The 17,500-nt window shown below is 46.7% G+C and overlaps 1 protein-coding gene across 1 annotated transcript in view; it reads left to right on the top strand.

Moving 5' to 3' along the window:
* The window catches only part of LOC135821512 (uncharacterized), a 24,694-nt gene that overhangs the window by 3,505 nt on the left and 3,689 nt on the right, over positions 1-17,500 (top strand). The window contains exons 3-6 of the mRNA XM_065334513.1: positions 378-514; positions 6,646-6,742; positions 13,273-13,364; positions 17,333-17,456. Of these exons, the coding sequence (XP_065190585.1) occupies positions 378-514; positions 6,646-6,742; positions 13,273-13,364; positions 17,333-17,456 (450 nt within the window). The remainder of the gene's footprint in view (positions 1-377; positions 515-6,645; positions 6,743-13,272; positions 13,365-17,332; positions 17,457-17,500) is intronic.

The raw sequence follows: 17,500 nt of genomic DNA on the forward strand, positions 1-17,500 counted from the left end.
TCAGTTCTGCAGACTTTGCCAGCCAGTACCGACTCCAGTGCCACTCGAAAGTCCGCTTCAAACCACGCGACTGGGTTTTCTTCTTTTTTTCGCATTTTCCTGGTGCGTCTGCCTGCTGCCATGAATTCAGCACATCGTGTCACTAGCCCGTAGTGAAAGGAGGAAAGTAGCTGTGGGCTCCTAGCTGTGGACTTGCGCGACCTGTTTTAGGGCCCTTGAATCCTTCCTTGCTGAAGGCAGATTTGAGTTGTAATTTCTCTACACCTGGACTCCGGCATGGGCGAGGACAGTCCAGCAGATGTGCATAGTGTCACGTTCACAAAGCCTGCACATAATACCATGCGTACATTGTATATTCACATTTGTTTTGTCTCTAGGCTTGTCAGGAAGCTGGTGCCAATGATGTCTACAGTCTGGGAAAGACTTCATCTGTGAACTTTGATGTCATCGCAACTAACCCGTCACAAATTGTCTTTACTTACAACAATGGGACACCCAATGGAGACAACATTCGGTACGTGAAATCACCGTCTGTTCGTGTGTGTGTGTGTGTGTGTGTGTGTGTGTGTGCGTGCGTGCGCGTGTGTCACATATGGTGCAGTGGTGTGTGCAGTCAATTTCCAATCGAGAGGTTGCGGGTTCAATTCCCGACGATTATGGTCGCACACGTCTTTCTTCTCTTTCTCATTCTCCTAGCTCTTCTTTCATTCTCCTGGGTGGTTACCAACAGCCAGTGTATGCCGGAGTATGTGGTGTGGCGTGTGTGAAAAAAATGAAAAATAGGGATTCGCTGGCCAGGAAAAAGCCACTTCAATCAGCTGTGTGGTGGATACCAGGCTAAAGTTAGTGGCGGTCAATTCATCAGCCTTGCAAGCTGTCGAATGGTGTAATCCCAGCACAAGTTGCTATGTCTAACATAGCTGTTTGCTATCATCGCTTCCGCGATGGGCAGGTCTGAGGTCTGAAGCATGTGGAACAAGAGAGCTTGGAAGCTCAGGGCCCTACGCTATGCTTTTTTGGATAGCTCATCATGCATGTTATTGTATTGCAAAAATTTCGTCTGTTCGAATAGCATGCATGGTGAGCTAGGCAAAAAAAGCAAAGCGTAAGACCCTGAGCAAAATAAATAAACTTTCTCTTTGCATTCGAGGGTAATACGACACCGTCTACCACCTTGATGACCTAGGCAAAAAAGCATAGGGGTGTTATAAATTTTTCGTTTTCTCCTATTTTTTTTCAAGACATAACCTAGGATTCGAACCCGCACTATCGCCCTGCGCTGCAAGCATTCCCCCAATACACTTCGCATACATACTCATGCTTCCAAGTTTCTTCACGTTATGATTTTGCATTTGAAAGCCCTATTTGAATATTTTGGCCAGCTGTCTTTGATGGTACGGTACGGGATAGCACCAGGCATGCTGACGGCACAAACACACAAACATGGAATTAAAGCTGTGTGGACCCTGGGTAGCGACCCTGGGTAGCGCCAGACGTTACTGAAGTAACGTCTTTTGCATAGCTACGGGAATAGATAGATATCTATATATACTCAATCTGCGGACAGAACTGTTTCGTTCTTATATATATATATATATATATATTAACTGGTTTGAGGGAAAGAGACAAACGGGAAAAGTCTGAAGAAAAAATTGACTGCCACCACCAGGACTCGAACCAGGGACCCTCGCTTGTAGCCAGCGATGCTCTAACCACTGAGCTATGGTGTAGTCGTCATCCCAGCAGAGGCCGTTCAACATTTTCTTCAGACTTCGTAACTCACACTTCCTGTGAATCCACACAGGCGGGTGGGACGCAGCCCTCACTGTAACCCACACACTTCACGTACAAACCAGCACGCGGGGAGCCCCAAGTCATAAAATATTAACTGGTTTGAGGGAAAGAGACAAACAGGAAAAGTCTGAAGAAAAAATTGACTGCCACCACCAGGACTCGAACCAGGGACCCTCGCTTGTAGCCAGCGATGCTCTAACCACTGAGCTATGGTGTAGTCGTCATCCCAGCAGAGGCCGTTCAACATTTTCTATATATATATATATAGAACAATAGAAGTATTTCTTGCATCGGCAAAAAGTGCTCAATGTCCTAAGACAGAGCGGGGTTATACACTCAGACACAAAGGATCTCCAAGTTTCTCAGTGTTGCTACTCTGAGTTTCGTGCAAAAGCACTCTTCAGGCAATATATATATATATATATATACACACAACAACAAGGTTGTCAGTTTCATAATACCAAAAGCTTTTCACCCATTTTCATCAGTGGTTACATGGGAATGAGCAAGAACGAAAACAAAGCCAGAATTTATACTGGGGGTAGAGAATCAGCAAGAATATTCTTACGCGCCTCAAGTTCACACTACACTACCATAAGAATGTATGGAGCAGTGGAAAAATGCGGGAAACAACACATGAGGGGAATGCAGTACCAGAACAAACACGTGATAAAGTTGTCAGTCCGGTTGCAGCTTGAACAGCCGTAGCACCTTGATGTGCTTCTTTTGTCGACACAGTTCTGGCCTCAAACTGCGGATGTACAGCGCCTCCAGTGTGAATCGGTGCGCGCTGTTTCGGGCTGGTGTGATCACACTGAAGCTGCTGTTGCGTTCCTGTGGGATGCATTCAGGCTGCGCCTGCAAATGCTTTGTGATGGCGCTATCACATGTTGCCACACGTTTGTCAGGCGGCTTCTTGTACAGCTTGTCTGGGATATGCTGCTTGATCCTTTCCGAGAATCGCTGACATGTCTCACCAACGTACGTCCGCTCACAGCGACACGCATACTTATTAATAAAATTACTATTTTCAAGAGTTGGTGAAACATCCTTCGCGATAGACCTGAATGCGGGTCTGGTTGTATAAATTACAATGGGGGATACTGTAGGATAGCAGTTCAAAATTGCAGCTTTAATCTTTTTGCGGAAGGCAATGCAATTTTGCCCTTTCCACGGCAATTTTGTGATAATACGCGTTGCAGATTCAAGTTGTGCAGAAGCTGTATCTGGGCTAGGTTCAAGAACGCTTGTCATGACTCGCTTGAGTACTTTGAGTGGGTAACCGTTAGAACACAGAATATCCTTTAGCTTAGCAATTTCAGCTGATAATAGTGATGGTGAGCAGATGGTTTTAGCTCTAAAAGTTAATGATCTGATCAAATTGATTTTGTTTCTAGTGTCACAAAACGAGTCCCAGCGGGTGTAAAGACCTGTGAACGTCGGCTTTCTATATACTGTGGTGAGCAATTCTGTGGAAGAATGCTTAATCAATACATCAAGAAACGGCAATTCTCCATTATTCTCCTCCTCCATTGTAAACTGGAGAGCTGGGTGAAGATTATTTAAACGCTCAGAGAATTCCAATGCCAGTTTCCGGTTGTGAAATGCTGCGAATGTGTCATCCACATAACGCCTATAGAATTGGGGCCAATGACTGTCTGGAATTGTGTTCTCAAAAAATTGTGTTCTCGGCTGTTCAAGCTGCAACCGGACTGACAACTTTATCACGTGTTTGTTCTGGTACTGCATTCCCCTCATGTGTTGTTTCCCGCATTTTTCCACTGCTCCATACATTCTTATGGTAGTGTAGTGTGAACTTGAGGCGCGTAAGAATATTCTTGCTGATTCTCTACCCCCAGTATAAATTCTGGCTTCGTTTTCGTTCTTGCTCATTCCCATGTAACCACTGATGAAAATGGGTGAAAAGCTTTTGGTATTATGAAACTGACAACCTTGTTGTTGTGTGTATATATATATATATATATACTCAATCTGCGGACAGCATGCTGTTTCGTTCTTTTTGAACTCATCAGCGCAGCACAGAGAAAATGAGGCCGAACCTGAAAGCAATGGAAATAAAAATTTCCGATCAGGCCCGAACGCACCTTGCCAGAGTGCTCAAACTGACAAGTCAGTGAGCTCTGCATAACGCAATCAGCAAAGGCACTACCCCACGCAAGAGTGCTCAACTGCTACAAGAGCAGGAGCGAAATATATATATACTCAATCTGCGGACAGCATGCTGTTTCGTTCTTTTTGAACTCATCAGCGCAGCACAGAGAAAATGAGGCCGAACCTGATAGCAATGGAAATAAAAATTTCCAATCAGGCCCGAACGTACCTTGCCAGAGTGCTCAAACTGACAAGTCAGTGAGCTCTGCATAACGCAAACAGCAAAGGCACTACCCCACGCAAGAGTGCTCAACTGCTACAAGAGCAGGAGCGAAATACTCAATCTGCGGACAGCATGCTGTTTCGTTCTTTTTGAACTCATCAGCGCAGCACAGAGAAAATGAGGCCGAACCTGATAGCAATGGAAATAAAAATTTCCAATCAGGCCCGAACGTACCTTGCCAGAGTGCTCAAACTGACAAGTCAGTGAGCTCTGCATAACGCAAACAGCAAAGGCACTACCCCACGCAAGAGTGCTCAACTGCTACAAGAGCAGGAGCGAAATACTCAATCTGCGGACAGCATGCTGTTTCGTTCTTTTTGAACTCATCAGCGCAGCACAGAGAAAATGAGGCCGAACCTGATAGCAATGGAAATAAAAATTTCCAATCAGGCCCGAACGTACCTTGCCAGAGTGCTCAAACTGACAAGTCAGTGAGCTCTGCATAACGCAAACAGCAAAGGCACTACCCCACGCAAGAGTGCTCAACTGCTACAAGAGCAGGAGCGAAATACTATATATATATATATATATACTCAATCTGCGGACAGCATGCTGTTTCGTTCTTTTTGAACTCATCAGCGCAGCACAGAGGAAATGAGGCCTAACCTGATAGCAATGGAAATAAAAATTTCCAATCAGGCCCGAACGTACCTTGCCAGAGTGCTCAAACTGACAAGTCAGTGAGCTCTGCATAACGCAAACAGCAAAGGCACTACCCCACGCAAGAGTGCTCAACTGCTACAAGAGCAGGAGCGAAATACTCAATCTGCGGACAGCATGCTGTTTCGTTCTTTTTGAACTCATCAGCGCAGCACAGAGGAAATGAGGCCGAACCTGATAGCAATGGAAATAAAAATTTCCAATCAGGCCCGAACGTACCTTGCCAGAGTGCTCAAACTATAGTATATATATATATATATATATATATATATATATATACTCAATATATATATATATTTAAATAGAGGGGTAGGCGAACAAAATTTATATACACACAACAACAAGGTTGTCAATTTCAAAGTACTAAAAGCTTTTCACATATACATACACTGCACGATTAGGTCCTCACCAGAGATATATCATCGTTCTTTGCAACTCTGAGTTTCATGAAATGAATAAATCATCAGGCAATAGAAACAAACTGATACAGGGCAACTAGATCACTACAGGTTATATACCCAGTCACACAGCAAGCGCGAAAGAAGGCACTAAGTTAGGGGTGAGAATATTCCGTGCTTAAAAGCAGGCTTCAGGTGGCAATGTTTAGGGCTCTGTACTTGTCCTGTGTGCATGTGTTGGATATGGTGTCGGGTATGGTGTATGAATTGGCAGAGTGTGCAGGCTGTTCACGCGATGCTCATACGTATTCAGGTCTATCGCGAAGGATGTTTCACCAACTCTTGAAAATAGTAATTTTATTCCCGTAGCTATGCAGAAGACGTTACTTCAGTAACGTCTGGCGCTAGCCAGGGTCCACACAGCTTTAATTTGGTGTTTGTTTGTTTGTTTGTGTCACGCCTGGCGCTATCCCGTATCTGTCCCGTACCGTACCGTGCAATCAAACACAGCTGGCCACATAGAGCTGGCCGCAATATTCAAATAGGGCTTTCAAACGCAAGATCATAACGTGAAGCAACTTGGAAGAATGGGTATGAATGCGAAGTGTATGGGGGAATGCATGTAGGGCAATAGTGCGGGTTCAAATCCCAGGATATGCCTGAAAAAATAGGAGAATTGAAAAATTTATAACATCCCTATGCTTTTTTTGCCGTCATCAAGGCGGTGGACGGTGTCGCATTACCCTCGATCGTACCTGTCCCGTACCTATCCCGTACCGTACCGTCAAAGACGGCTGGCCACAATGCAGATTCAAATAGGGCTTTCAAATGCAAGATCATAACGTGAAGAAACTTGGAAGAATTAGTATGTATGCGAAGTGTATCAGGGGATGCATGCAGGGCGCGCGATAGTGCCTCAAGTTCACACTACACTACCATAAGAATGTATGGAGCAGTGGAAAAATGCGGGAAACAACACATGAAGGGAATGCAGTACCAGAACAAACACGTGATAAAGTTGTCAGTCCGGTTGCAGCTTGAACATATCTATACTCAATCTGCGGACAGCATGCTGTTTCGTTCTATGTGAACTCATCATCGCAGCGCAGGGTGGGCATGTGTGTGTGCTAGATGGGAGAACGGTTTGTGTGCTTGTTCACATTCTACTGGCTCGTTTGGCCTTCGGGATACCTCCATAATCACGACAACTGGTTCTTGTTTTGCAGATGTTTATGTGTGACCACAGAAAAAACTGCATCCGATCTTGCTCATGGCTCTAGCATTGCTGTGATGCGTCATTTACAAGCTGTACGCCTGGGATACGTGTGTACATGTGCTGCTGGTATACGTGTGTCCATATGTCTATGCCCGGCTGTTTATCCACCATTCTGTGTGCAGGCAACTCAAGCTAAATGTTCGGTGTGACATGAGCAAGGATGATGATCTCATCTTCGACGCAGAGGAGGAAAACTGGCAGTGGCGTCTTCTAACTAGCGTAAGGATTTCCCTGTTACCTCCCTTCCCCCCTGTTACCTCCATTCCCCTGTTACCTCCCCCCTGTTACCTCCCCCCCCTGTTACCTCCCCCCCTGTTACCTCCCCCCCCCTGTTACCTCCCCCGCTGTTACCTTCCCCCTGTTAGCTTCCCCCCTGTTACCTCCTCCTGTTATCTCCCCCTTGTTACCTCCCGCCCTGTTACCCCCCCCCCTGTTACCTCCCCCTGTTACCCCCCCCCCCCCCACACACACACACACACATTACACCGTACTCCTAGAGGGTGGGTGAATTCGTGCGGATGTGGAGAAATCAGTCTAACTGAGTCTCACACGAGCTGTGAATTGTTTCCTGTCTTTAGAAGTTTAGGTTTGTCTGTGCGAACCCGGGAGAAGTAAAGTACCGGGAGACCACATGGGATCACAGAACGCAAAACCGTGTGTGTTGTGACTGACGCCTCAGGTTTGGAAGTCCTACGTGACCCGTGATCTGCGCAACTCATACTCGCAATCACAGCCTTGACACACTGACGCTAAGCGCGGGCCAAATTATGCCATCGCCGATGCGAATTGATCCATAGAAGAAAGTTCAGTGAAAGCGATTTGTCAGTTGAGCACTCTGGCAAGGTACGTCCGGGCCTGGTTTAAGAGAGCATGTTTGAGAATACCAAAGTATGTGTGCAAGTGGATCTCTCCGATTTCGCTCAAAATTTGCAGGTAGGTTCCCTTTGGGGTGTGGATCGATTGTGCAAAGCCCTTGAAAATGTTTCCGAAGGGAACCTTGAAATTTGCATACCCCTCGAAAATGGCCGAAATATCATACTATTTATGGGTCTAGAAAGGAGTCACGCCACAGCGTATACGAACAAGCTATGAACAAAACTCCATCAAGCCAACATTGCCTCACCTGAGAAGAGTTCCTGGAGCAGTACCGCTTAGCCACGCCAGGATCCCAGAAGACGAGGTCCATCACCCCCTGACGCCACAAATGATCGTCTTGAAAATAGCCAATTTACAAGCGCTGGCAAAACAGCCATCGACGTCCTCAATTGGCCAGAACTATACACCGGCAGATAGTAGAACACCTCTTCTAGCGCTGAGGACATGTCCCCCATCTTCCTTTTTCGGGTTTTCTCGAAATAAACCTTTTTGAATTTTTCCACTCGACCATGCTGAAATACGGCCAAAGTCATACCTGTGCAGAAAAGCTCGCCCCTCCGCGACGTCTCCTCAGCAATTTTTACTCCAGCACTACTCCCAAGGCCGCAGAGCAACATATATTGTTGGCTCTGACAAGGAAAAGCAGCGGTGATCACTTGTCACTCCAAACGACAAGCTTCTCCTTGGCCCACCAATAATTTTTTGTGCGACTGTTGATGCAAAAGCGACTGAAATCCTGACCGCAGTTTTTGAATTTTATTGCAAGATGCACGGTGAGATCACGTGCTCTCTGACGTAGGATGACGCTTCCTGGATCACGGCTCGCGGCCATCGATCGCGAACGTGACTGGAACGCTACTCGGAACAGATCATGATGGCAGAGCTAGAGGTAAGATGAGCTGCATTTCCTGCTTGATCTGCTGAGAACCCCCACAAACTGTCCTAGGAGTGTTGCAATGGCAGCAAGCCGCTGAAATATGCTCCCCGTACAGCATGGAGAGTTATTCATCTTTCACACTTACCTCCTGCAATTCCGAACATAGTCCAACGGTAAAAGTCCCTTGTTTTCATGTCGATGCTCGACAAAAGCTGCTAGCTCGGTCGCTTTGTGTTGACTGGCACGCGAGCGGCACTGGCTGCACGAACCTGTCGCGTGAACTGCATGAGAGATTTCTTACGGCATAAAGAATGTGATTTCATCATCATTTCGCTGGTCTTCGACCTACATGGTCAGGGAAAGTCCCGGTTTGTAGGCCTACCACACAGTCAGCGTGTTCTTGAGCGCAGTAACAACACAAGTGTGATCACTTCCAGACCAACGGGCGTTCAACTTCAAGGCAAGTAACAAGCGCACTTGACGAAGGTGGTTCTGAAACCCGTGATCCACGCGACATGGTATTCTTGCGTCACAAGGCACGTGATTTCACAGTGCAATCACTTTTGCATCAACAGTCGCACAAAAATATTATTGGTGGCGCAAGGAGAAGCTTGTCGTTTGGAGTGACAGGTGATCACCGCTGCTTTTCATTGTCAGAGCCAACAATACACTTTGTTATGCGGCCTTGGGAGTAGCGTTGGAGTAGAAATTGCTGAGGAGACGTCGCGGAGGGGAGAGCTTTCCTGCGCAGGTATGACTTTGGCCGTATTTCAGCATGGTCGAGGGGAAAAATTCAAAAAGGTTTATTTCGAGAAAACCCCAAAAAGGAAGATGGGGGACATGTCCTCAGCGCTAGAAGAGGTGTTCTAATGTCTGCCGGTGTATAGTTCTGGCCAAATGAAGACGTCGCTGGCTGTTTTGCCAGCGCTTGTAAATTGGCTATTTTCAAGACGATCATTTGTGGCGTCAGGGGGTGATGGACCTCGTCTTCTGGGATCCTGGCGTGGCTAAGCGGTACTGCTCCAGGAACTCTTCTCAGGTGAGGCAATGTTGGCTTGGTGGAGTTTTGTTCATAGCTTGTTCGTATACGCTGTGGCGTGACTCGTATCTAGACCCATAAATGGCCCAGAATCTGCGAAAACCAGGCTTAGGGTGAAATTTCACAAAATGACTTTTTCCCATTTTCAGCTTCTACTGGGCATGGGAGGTTAGGAAACAAAATATTACAGGTGTGGGTCGACTAATAGTGGTATTAAATCTATCTCAAATACACTAGGGTATTGTGTCAAAAAATCCCAAAAAAACACAAAATTGTTATCACAGGAAAGAAATGAAGAGAGATGCACCAGATTGAAGGAAGAGACATGGATGATTTTTTGTTTAGATGACATGACAAGGTAGGCATGTGGGGGCAGGCTTGTTGTGGCCCCTTGGTGCTGCAGGCTGTAGTGGCCATGCACAGTTCTGCATGAATTTTTTTTGCTCCTCACTCAGCACATTCTGGGGCTCAATGCATGTGCTGGCATGCTCTGGCGCTACACACCACAAGGAAACCCGACTCCAGTTGAGATGGCACCTTTTGACGGGTGAATCTAGTTCAACTGTTCAGAAACAAGCAAGAACACAGCATTTCAAACTGTTCCACTGCTCATAGTAAGCGCATAGTGTGCTGGCGTGCTGCAGTATCTGCTTGGTGCTGACCAGCAAGTGAAATATCGGCACGCTGTACAATCCCTTGCAGCTAGCTGACCAGCGAGGAAAGTCTCGAGTGGGGGCCTCTCGCTCTGCTCGCTCATTCGCCTGGCCTCCAGTAGCACTTCATCACCAAGGACTTCAATTCAAAACAGTTTTCACACTGCGCTTCAAGCCTTTTTCCTCGTGAACTTGCTGCAAACGTATGAGCTCTGCTGCGCGTGTTCCTTTTGCGTGAGGCCCAGAAACAGCTAGTATCGCCGTACTTCGATTGGCTGGATCGATGTCGTCCAGGTTCTCCTCGCTAACGCCATCAGGACTCTAACTGGAGACGATTTCTTCACAATTTTCCGCAAGCAGCAGCTAGGGCAGAAATTTCGCCATCCCTGAGTGTAGGAGATGGAATCCGTTCGATCAGCTCAAAAACTCTTCGTTGTGACTAGAGCCTAGTAGAGGAGTAGCAGGGAATATTCTACCGGAAGCCCTTTGACTTCCCTGACTGCTGAAACCCTTCCTGCCATGACTGCTACTTCTTCAAACAAGCGAGATTCTCTTTGGTTCCACTTCACTGCACTCGATCGTCCACGCGACACAACCTTTTTACAAAACATCAATTTTCTCAAAAAAATGATTTTCACCCTAAGCCTGGTTTTCGCAGATTCTGGGCCAAATAATGTGATATTTCGGCCATTTTTGAGGGGTAGGCAAATTTCAAGGTTCCCTTCAGAAACACTTTCAAGGGCTCTGCAAAATCAATTCACACCCCAAAGGGAACCTACCTCCAAATTTTGAGCAAAATCGGAGAGATCCACTTGTACACATACTTTGGTATTCTCAGACATGCTTTCTTAAATGTCGTACTGGAAAAATTATTTTTCATTGCTATCAGGCTCGTCTTCATTTTTGCTGTGCTGTGCTGTTGAGTCTACAAAGGACAAAACAGTATGCTGTCCGCAGATTGAGTAGATCAAAGTGCAGTAGACCATTAAAGGGGAAGTATACCCTAAAATCAAATTTTCAGCAGTTGTAGTCTTCGGGATGCTGAGTCGAATGGTCTTGGTCCGAGGAAGCTGAGACGCTCCCCTCCTCCTTTATTCCCAATCAAACTCGCGCACTTCCACCGAAACTGGGTGACTGCGCCCTACTAGATGGGGATTTGTATGCAAAATGTCACTAAAAGCGCCATTTCGTTCTTATAAAAGCACGGATGACCGCGACTGGCCCATATGTTGTAGTCTTTTGGACGCTGAGTCGACTGGTTTTGGTCCGAAAAGGCTGCGAGGCAGCGTTCCTCCTTTATTCCCAATCGAATATGGTTGAACAAGCGGTCACGTGCTCCTGCGTACACCAGTCACCTGGTCACCGTGCCTGCAGGGTACAACTTACTAGCCTGTTTGACCTTTTTTTGGTGCAGTCCTGTCACTCGAGTTGAACCTTGGTGTGAAAGTTGTCGCCTGCTGGCGTGGTGACCAGGTGATTTGGGCACCCAGGAGCACGTGACCGCTTGTTAAACCATGTTCGATTGGGAATAAAGGAGGAACGCTGCCTCGCAGCCTTTTCGGACCAAAACCAGTCGACTCAGCGTCCAAAAGACTACAACATATGGGCCAGTCGCGGTCATCCGTGCTTTTATAAGAACGAAAAGGCGCTTTTAGTGACATTTTGCATACAAATCCCCATCTAGTAGGGCGCAGTCACCCAGTTTCGGTGGAAGTGCGCGAGTTCGATTGGGATTCAAGTAGGAAGGGAGCGTCTCAGCTTTCTCGGACCAAGACCATTCGACTCAGCACCCCGAAGACTACAACTGGTGAAATTTTAATTTTTGCCTTAACTTCCCCTTTAAGCACAGGATTTCACTACTGCATGATTACTTGCATCGAGCTGAGAAAGAAACTTACCCAATGGCGAAACAGGAAGGCCGGTGACTCATTCCCGAGCCATGGCTTCGCGAAAGATATACAACTAACATCAATGAACTTTACCCAGAAAAGTAGATGCATGTGGAATTTGATACGAGAAATTGTACCGTTATGTATGATAACTTGGCTGCAGCCTTCTAGCGTGACTTGCAGCCAACTTTTCATGAAAATGGTGAGATTTAAGTTGGGTACCTGATCTTCTGATGATCAGATATCTTTCATAATAATTTTTATGAGTATGCGTGTGTTGGTGGCAATGTGTGTGTGTGTGTGTTTGTGTGTGTGTGTGTGTGTGTGTGTGTGTGTGTGTGTGTGTGTGTGTGTGTGTGTGTGTGCATGTGTGTGTGTGTGTGTGTGTGTGTGTGTGTGTGTGTCTGTGTCTGTGTGTGTCTGTGTGTGTGTTTGCGAGTGTGTCTGTGTTTGTGTGTGAGTGTGTGTGTTTGTGTGTGTGCCAACCTGTCGGAAGGCTACCTTCTTGCCAAAGCATTTGGAAGTTGGACTAGTTTCGGCTCCACAATCCAGTGTGTCGCTACTATATAGCTTTCATGGCTGAGGTTTTTGGTATGTCTGTTGGCTCTGGGTTCCCAGTACTTAGTAGCCGAGGCTGGTTGGTAAAGTAACTCCAATATCACTTCAAGGTACCAGTGCATCTAGTGTCTGCTTCTATCAAAGCAGCGTGCTGTCTGTACTGGTTACCCCAGCAAGTGTAGGGTGTGCATAGGTAACTGTCTTGGCCATTTTATGCCGATGTACTCCGTGTGGTGTAGACCAGGTGTGCATTGGTGGTCGATTCACATGGCTTCGCCAGTTGTGTGGATTAGACAGTTATCTGGCGCAAGTGTTGATCTGTCTCATTCAGATCTTGTTCGCTGTCGTTGCTATAAGAGATAATCTGTGGATGCACATCCTGTGCATTTGCAGATTTGCGTGCTTCTCTTGCGACGGGGGTATACATGGTACATGGTGTATGTGTGTGTGTGTGTGTGTGTGTGTGTGTGTGTGTGAGTGTGTGTGTGTGTGTCTGTATATGTGTGTGTGAGTGTGTGCACACGCACATGTGTGTGTGCATGAATATGCATAATTATATGCTTTCGAATAATGATGTGTTTTTGTTTGTGTGTCTGTGTATGTGTTTTGTTGTTGTTTATTTTACTTCACCAGATGATCAGGCAGAGGTGCCTTCTCACCTGATCATAGGACAGGTTCTCACAAAATGATGAAGGGATGATATGCAAGGGAAAACAAGAAATGATAATAATAAAATGTGTGTGTGTGTGTGTGCGTGCGTGCGTGCGTGCGTGCGTGCGTGTGTGTGTGTGCATCTTCTGGCCGCTTGGCTGTGCACTTGGGCATGTGCGCACCGTTCCATCTGGATGCATCTACAGTACATGATTCTGAACAGCAAGTGGGGCTGCCCTGGCTACAAGGAACCCTCTACTAGTAGTGGCCTGTATGGAGGTTCAGTGATGTTGATCATGTAAGAGTTGAATAATAAATAATAATGTGAAAGCCTCGCATTCTGACTTGGTGTTCTATTGTGTGCAGCATACCTACCAGCCATCCTTATTTGGCCGGAACCGTCCCGACATTGAGGGTGGTAATAGGCACCCAGAAGTGCGTTTGCCGCATGCCCCACGGCTACATTTTGTATACATTTTGGTACCTAGGTATGTCATTGTCCCGATCTCAGGTTTGCACAGGTTGGCAGGTATAATGCGCATGCAGTAGCCAAATGTTCCGCTTCTGTTCCCTTCCAATGCTTAGGTACTGTAAAACATGAAGTTTTAGGTGAATTAAAATTTCGGTGCCAGGGACCTGCCAGGTTTCAGGTGTAATTTAGAATTAGGTGACCTGCGTTCCCGTCACATACAGTGCATACTCTAGTGCCCTTTAGGTGTAATTCAAATTTAGGTGCCTGGTTTCTCCACCGAAATCACCGAAATTAAAGTAAAACCGAAAATTTCATGTTTTACTGTATACACTGTATAGTAGAGTAAAGCCTGTGATTACTGACCACCCCTTGCGGCCACAGAAAGCGGTCTTTAGTGACAGGTGGTCCTTAGTTAGAGGTTCCCACCACTCAACCACAATTAAGGCGAGACCGTCCGTGCCTGACGAAGTGGTGTGTAGTACCAGGCTGGTCGCTAGTCACGGTGGTCTTTAGTTACAGGTTTTACTGTAGTACCATGCTGGTCGCTAGTCACGGTGGTCTTTAGTTACAGGTTTTACGGTAGTACCAGGCTGTTCGCTAGTCACGGTGGTCTTTAGTTACAGGTTTTACTGTAGTACCAGGTTGGTCGCTAGTCACGGTGGTCTTTAGTTACAGGTTTTACTGTAGTACCAGGCTGGTCGCTAGTCACGGTGGTCTTTAGTTACAGGTTTTACTGTAGTACCAGGCTGGTCGCTAGTCACGATGGTCTTTAGTCACAGGTTTTACTGTAGTACCAGGTTGGTCGCTAGTCTCGGTGGTCTTTAGTTACAGGTTTTACTGTAGTACCAGGCTGGTCGCTAGTCACGGTGGTCTTTAGTTACAGGTTTTACTGTAGTACCAGGCTGGTCACTAGTCAGGGTGGTCTTTAGTTACAGGTTTTACTGTAGTACCAGGCTGGTCACTAGTCATGGTGGTCTTTAGTTACAGGTTTTACTGTAGTACCAGGCTGGTCGCTAGTCACGGTGGTCTTTAGTTACAGGTTTTACGGTAGTACCAGGCTGTTCGCTAGTCACGGTGGTCTTTAGTTACAGGTTTTACTGTAGTACCAGGTTGGTCGCTAGTCACGGTGGTCTTTAGTTACAGGTTTTACTGTAGTACCAGGCTGGTCGCTAGTCACGGTGGTCTTTAGTTACAGGTTTTACTGTAGTACCAGGCTGGTCGCTAGTCACGGTGGTCTTTAGTCACAGGTTTTACTGTAGTACCAGGTTGGTCGCTAGTCACGGTGGCTTTAGTTACAGGTTTTCCTGTAGTACCAGGCTGGTCGCTAGTCAGGGTGGTCTTTAGTTACAGGTTTTACTGTAGTACCAGGCTGGTCACTAGTCAGGGTGGTCTTTAGTTACAGGTTTTACTGTAGTACCAGGCTGGTCACTAGTCACTGTGGTCTGTAGTACCAGGCTGGTCACTAGTCAGGGTGGTCTTTAGTTACAGGTTTTACTGTAGTACCAGGCTGGTCACTAGTCACGGTGGTCTTTAGTTACAGGTTTTACTGTAGTACCAGGCTGGTCGCTAGTCACGGTGGTCTTTAGTTACAGGTTTTACGGTAGTACCAGGCTGTTCGCTAGTCACGGTGGTCTTTAGTTACAGGTTTTACTGTAGTACCAGGTTGGTCGCTAGTCACGGTGGTCTTTAGTTACAGGTTTTACTGTAGTACCAGGCTGGTCGCTAGTCACGGTGGTCTTTAGTTACAGGTTTTACTGTAGTACCAGGCTGGTCGCTAGTCACGGTGGTCTTTAGTCACAGGTTTTACTGTAGTACCAGGTTGGTCGCGAGTCACGGTGGTCTTTAGTTACAGGTTTTACTGTAGTACCAGGCTGGTCGCTAGTCAGGGTGGTCTTTAGTTACAGGTTTTACTGTAGTACCAGGCTGGTCACTAGTCAGGGTGGTCTTTAGTTACAGGTTTTACTGTAGTACCAGGCTGGTCACTAGTCACAGTGGTCTGTAGTACCAGGCTGGTCACTAGTCAGGGTGGTCTTTAGTCACAGGTTTTACTGTAGTACCAGGATGGTCACTAGCCACAGTGGTCTGTAGTACCAGGCTGGTCACTAGTCAGGGTGGTCTTTAGTTACAGGTTTTACTGTAGTACCAGGCTGGTCACCAGTCAGGGTGGTCTTTAGTTACAGGTTTTACTGTAGTACAAGGCTGGTCACTAGTCACAGTGGTCTGTAGTACCAGGCTGGTCACTAGTCAGGGTGGTCTTTAGTCACAGGTTTTACTGTAGTACCAGGCTGGTCACTAGCCACAGTGGTCTGTAGTACCAGGCTGGTCACTAGTCAGGGTGGTCTTTAGTTACAGGTTTTACTGTAGTACCAGGCTGGTCACTAGTCAGGGTGGTCTTTAGTTACAGGTTTTACTGTAGTACCAGGCTGGTCGCTAGTCACGGTGGTCTTTAGTTACAGGTTTTACTGTAGTACCAGGCTGGTCACTAGCCACAGTGGTCTGTAGTACCAGGCTGGTCACTAGTCAGGGTGGTCTTTAGTTACAGGTTTTACTGTAGTACCAGGCTGGTCACTAGTCACGGTGGTCTTTAGTTACAGGTTTTACTGTAGTACCAGGCTGGTCACTAGTCAGGGTGGTCTTTAGTTACAGGTTTTACTGTAGTACCAGGCTGGTCACCAGTCAGGGTGGTCTTTAGTTACAGGTTTTACTGTAGTACAAGGCTGGTCACTAGTCACAGTGGTCTGTAGTACCAGGCTGGTCACTAGTCAGGGTGGTCTTTAGTCACAGGTTTTACTGTAGTACCAGGCTGGTCACTAGCCACAGTGGTCTGTAGTACCAGGCTGGTCACTAGTCAGGGTGGTCTTTAGTTACAGGTTTTACGGTAGTACCAGGCTGTTCGCTAGTCACGGTGGTCTTTAGTTACAGGTTTTACTGTAGTACCAGGTTGGTCGCTAGTCACGGTGGTCTTTAGTTACAGGTTTTACTGTAGTACCAGGCTGGTCGCTAGTCACGGTGGTCTTTAGTTACAGGTTTTACTGTAGTACCAGGCTGGTCGCTAGTCACGGTGGTCTCAAGTCACAGGTTTTACTGTAGTACCAGGTTGGTCGCTAGTCACGGTGGTCTTTAGTTACAGGTTTTACTGTAGTACCAGGCTGGTCGCTAGTCAGGGTGGTCTTTAGTTACAGGTTTTACTGTAGTACCAGGCTGGTCACTAGTCAGGGTTGTCTTTAGTTACAGGTTTTACTGTAGTACCAGGCTGGTCACTAGTCACAGTGGTCTGTAGTACCAGGCTGGTCACTAGTCAGGGTGGTCTTTAGTCACAGGTTTTACTGTAGTACCAGGCTGGTCACTAGCCACAGTGGTCTGTAGTACCAGGCTGGTCACTAGTCACGGTGGTCTTTAGTCACAGGTTTTACTGTAGTACCAGGCTGGTCACTAGTCACGGTGGTCTTTAGTTACAGGTTTTACTGTAGTACCAGGCTGGTCACTAGTCAGGGTGGTCTTTAGTTACAGGTCTTACTGTGCATACTCTTCTATTATCATGTGTAAGGAAGTTGCTGCTCCATATAAGGGTTACTACCAGTGATTTGCACACTGAGCCAAAAGGTTTTTTTTAAGACCCCAATCTATGACTGTTCCCAGAGCAGATCTTTATCAGCATTGAATTGCTAGCACGTTATCCTGTGGAGTACGACACCAGTAGGACAATTTTTTGCAGCTCGTGAAGATTTGGGATCGTTTGAGTAGATTGTGTGTGTGTGTGTGTTGCGCGTGCTTTTGTATGCTTTCCGCTGTAGATTATTTGTCTTAGTTCCAGTGTACTTGGCTGCTGGAGTGGCGTATGGAGTAGCCCAGCACAAGACCGGTGTTGAGCTAATCCCTAACTTCTCTTTCTGGTCCTCGCTGCCTGATCTCATCAAGGTGAGGAGACTCTGGAGCGTTGTGTAGCTGTTATGTCATTATAC

The sequence above is a fragment of the Sycon ciliatum genome, chromosome 7 (genome assembly GCF_964019385.1).
Source record: "Sycon ciliatum chromosome 7, ocSycCili1.1, whole genome shotgun sequence".
NCBI classification, from domain to species: domain Eukaryota; kingdom Metazoa; phylum Porifera; class Calcarea; order Leucosolenida; family Sycettidae; genus Sycon; species Sycon ciliatum.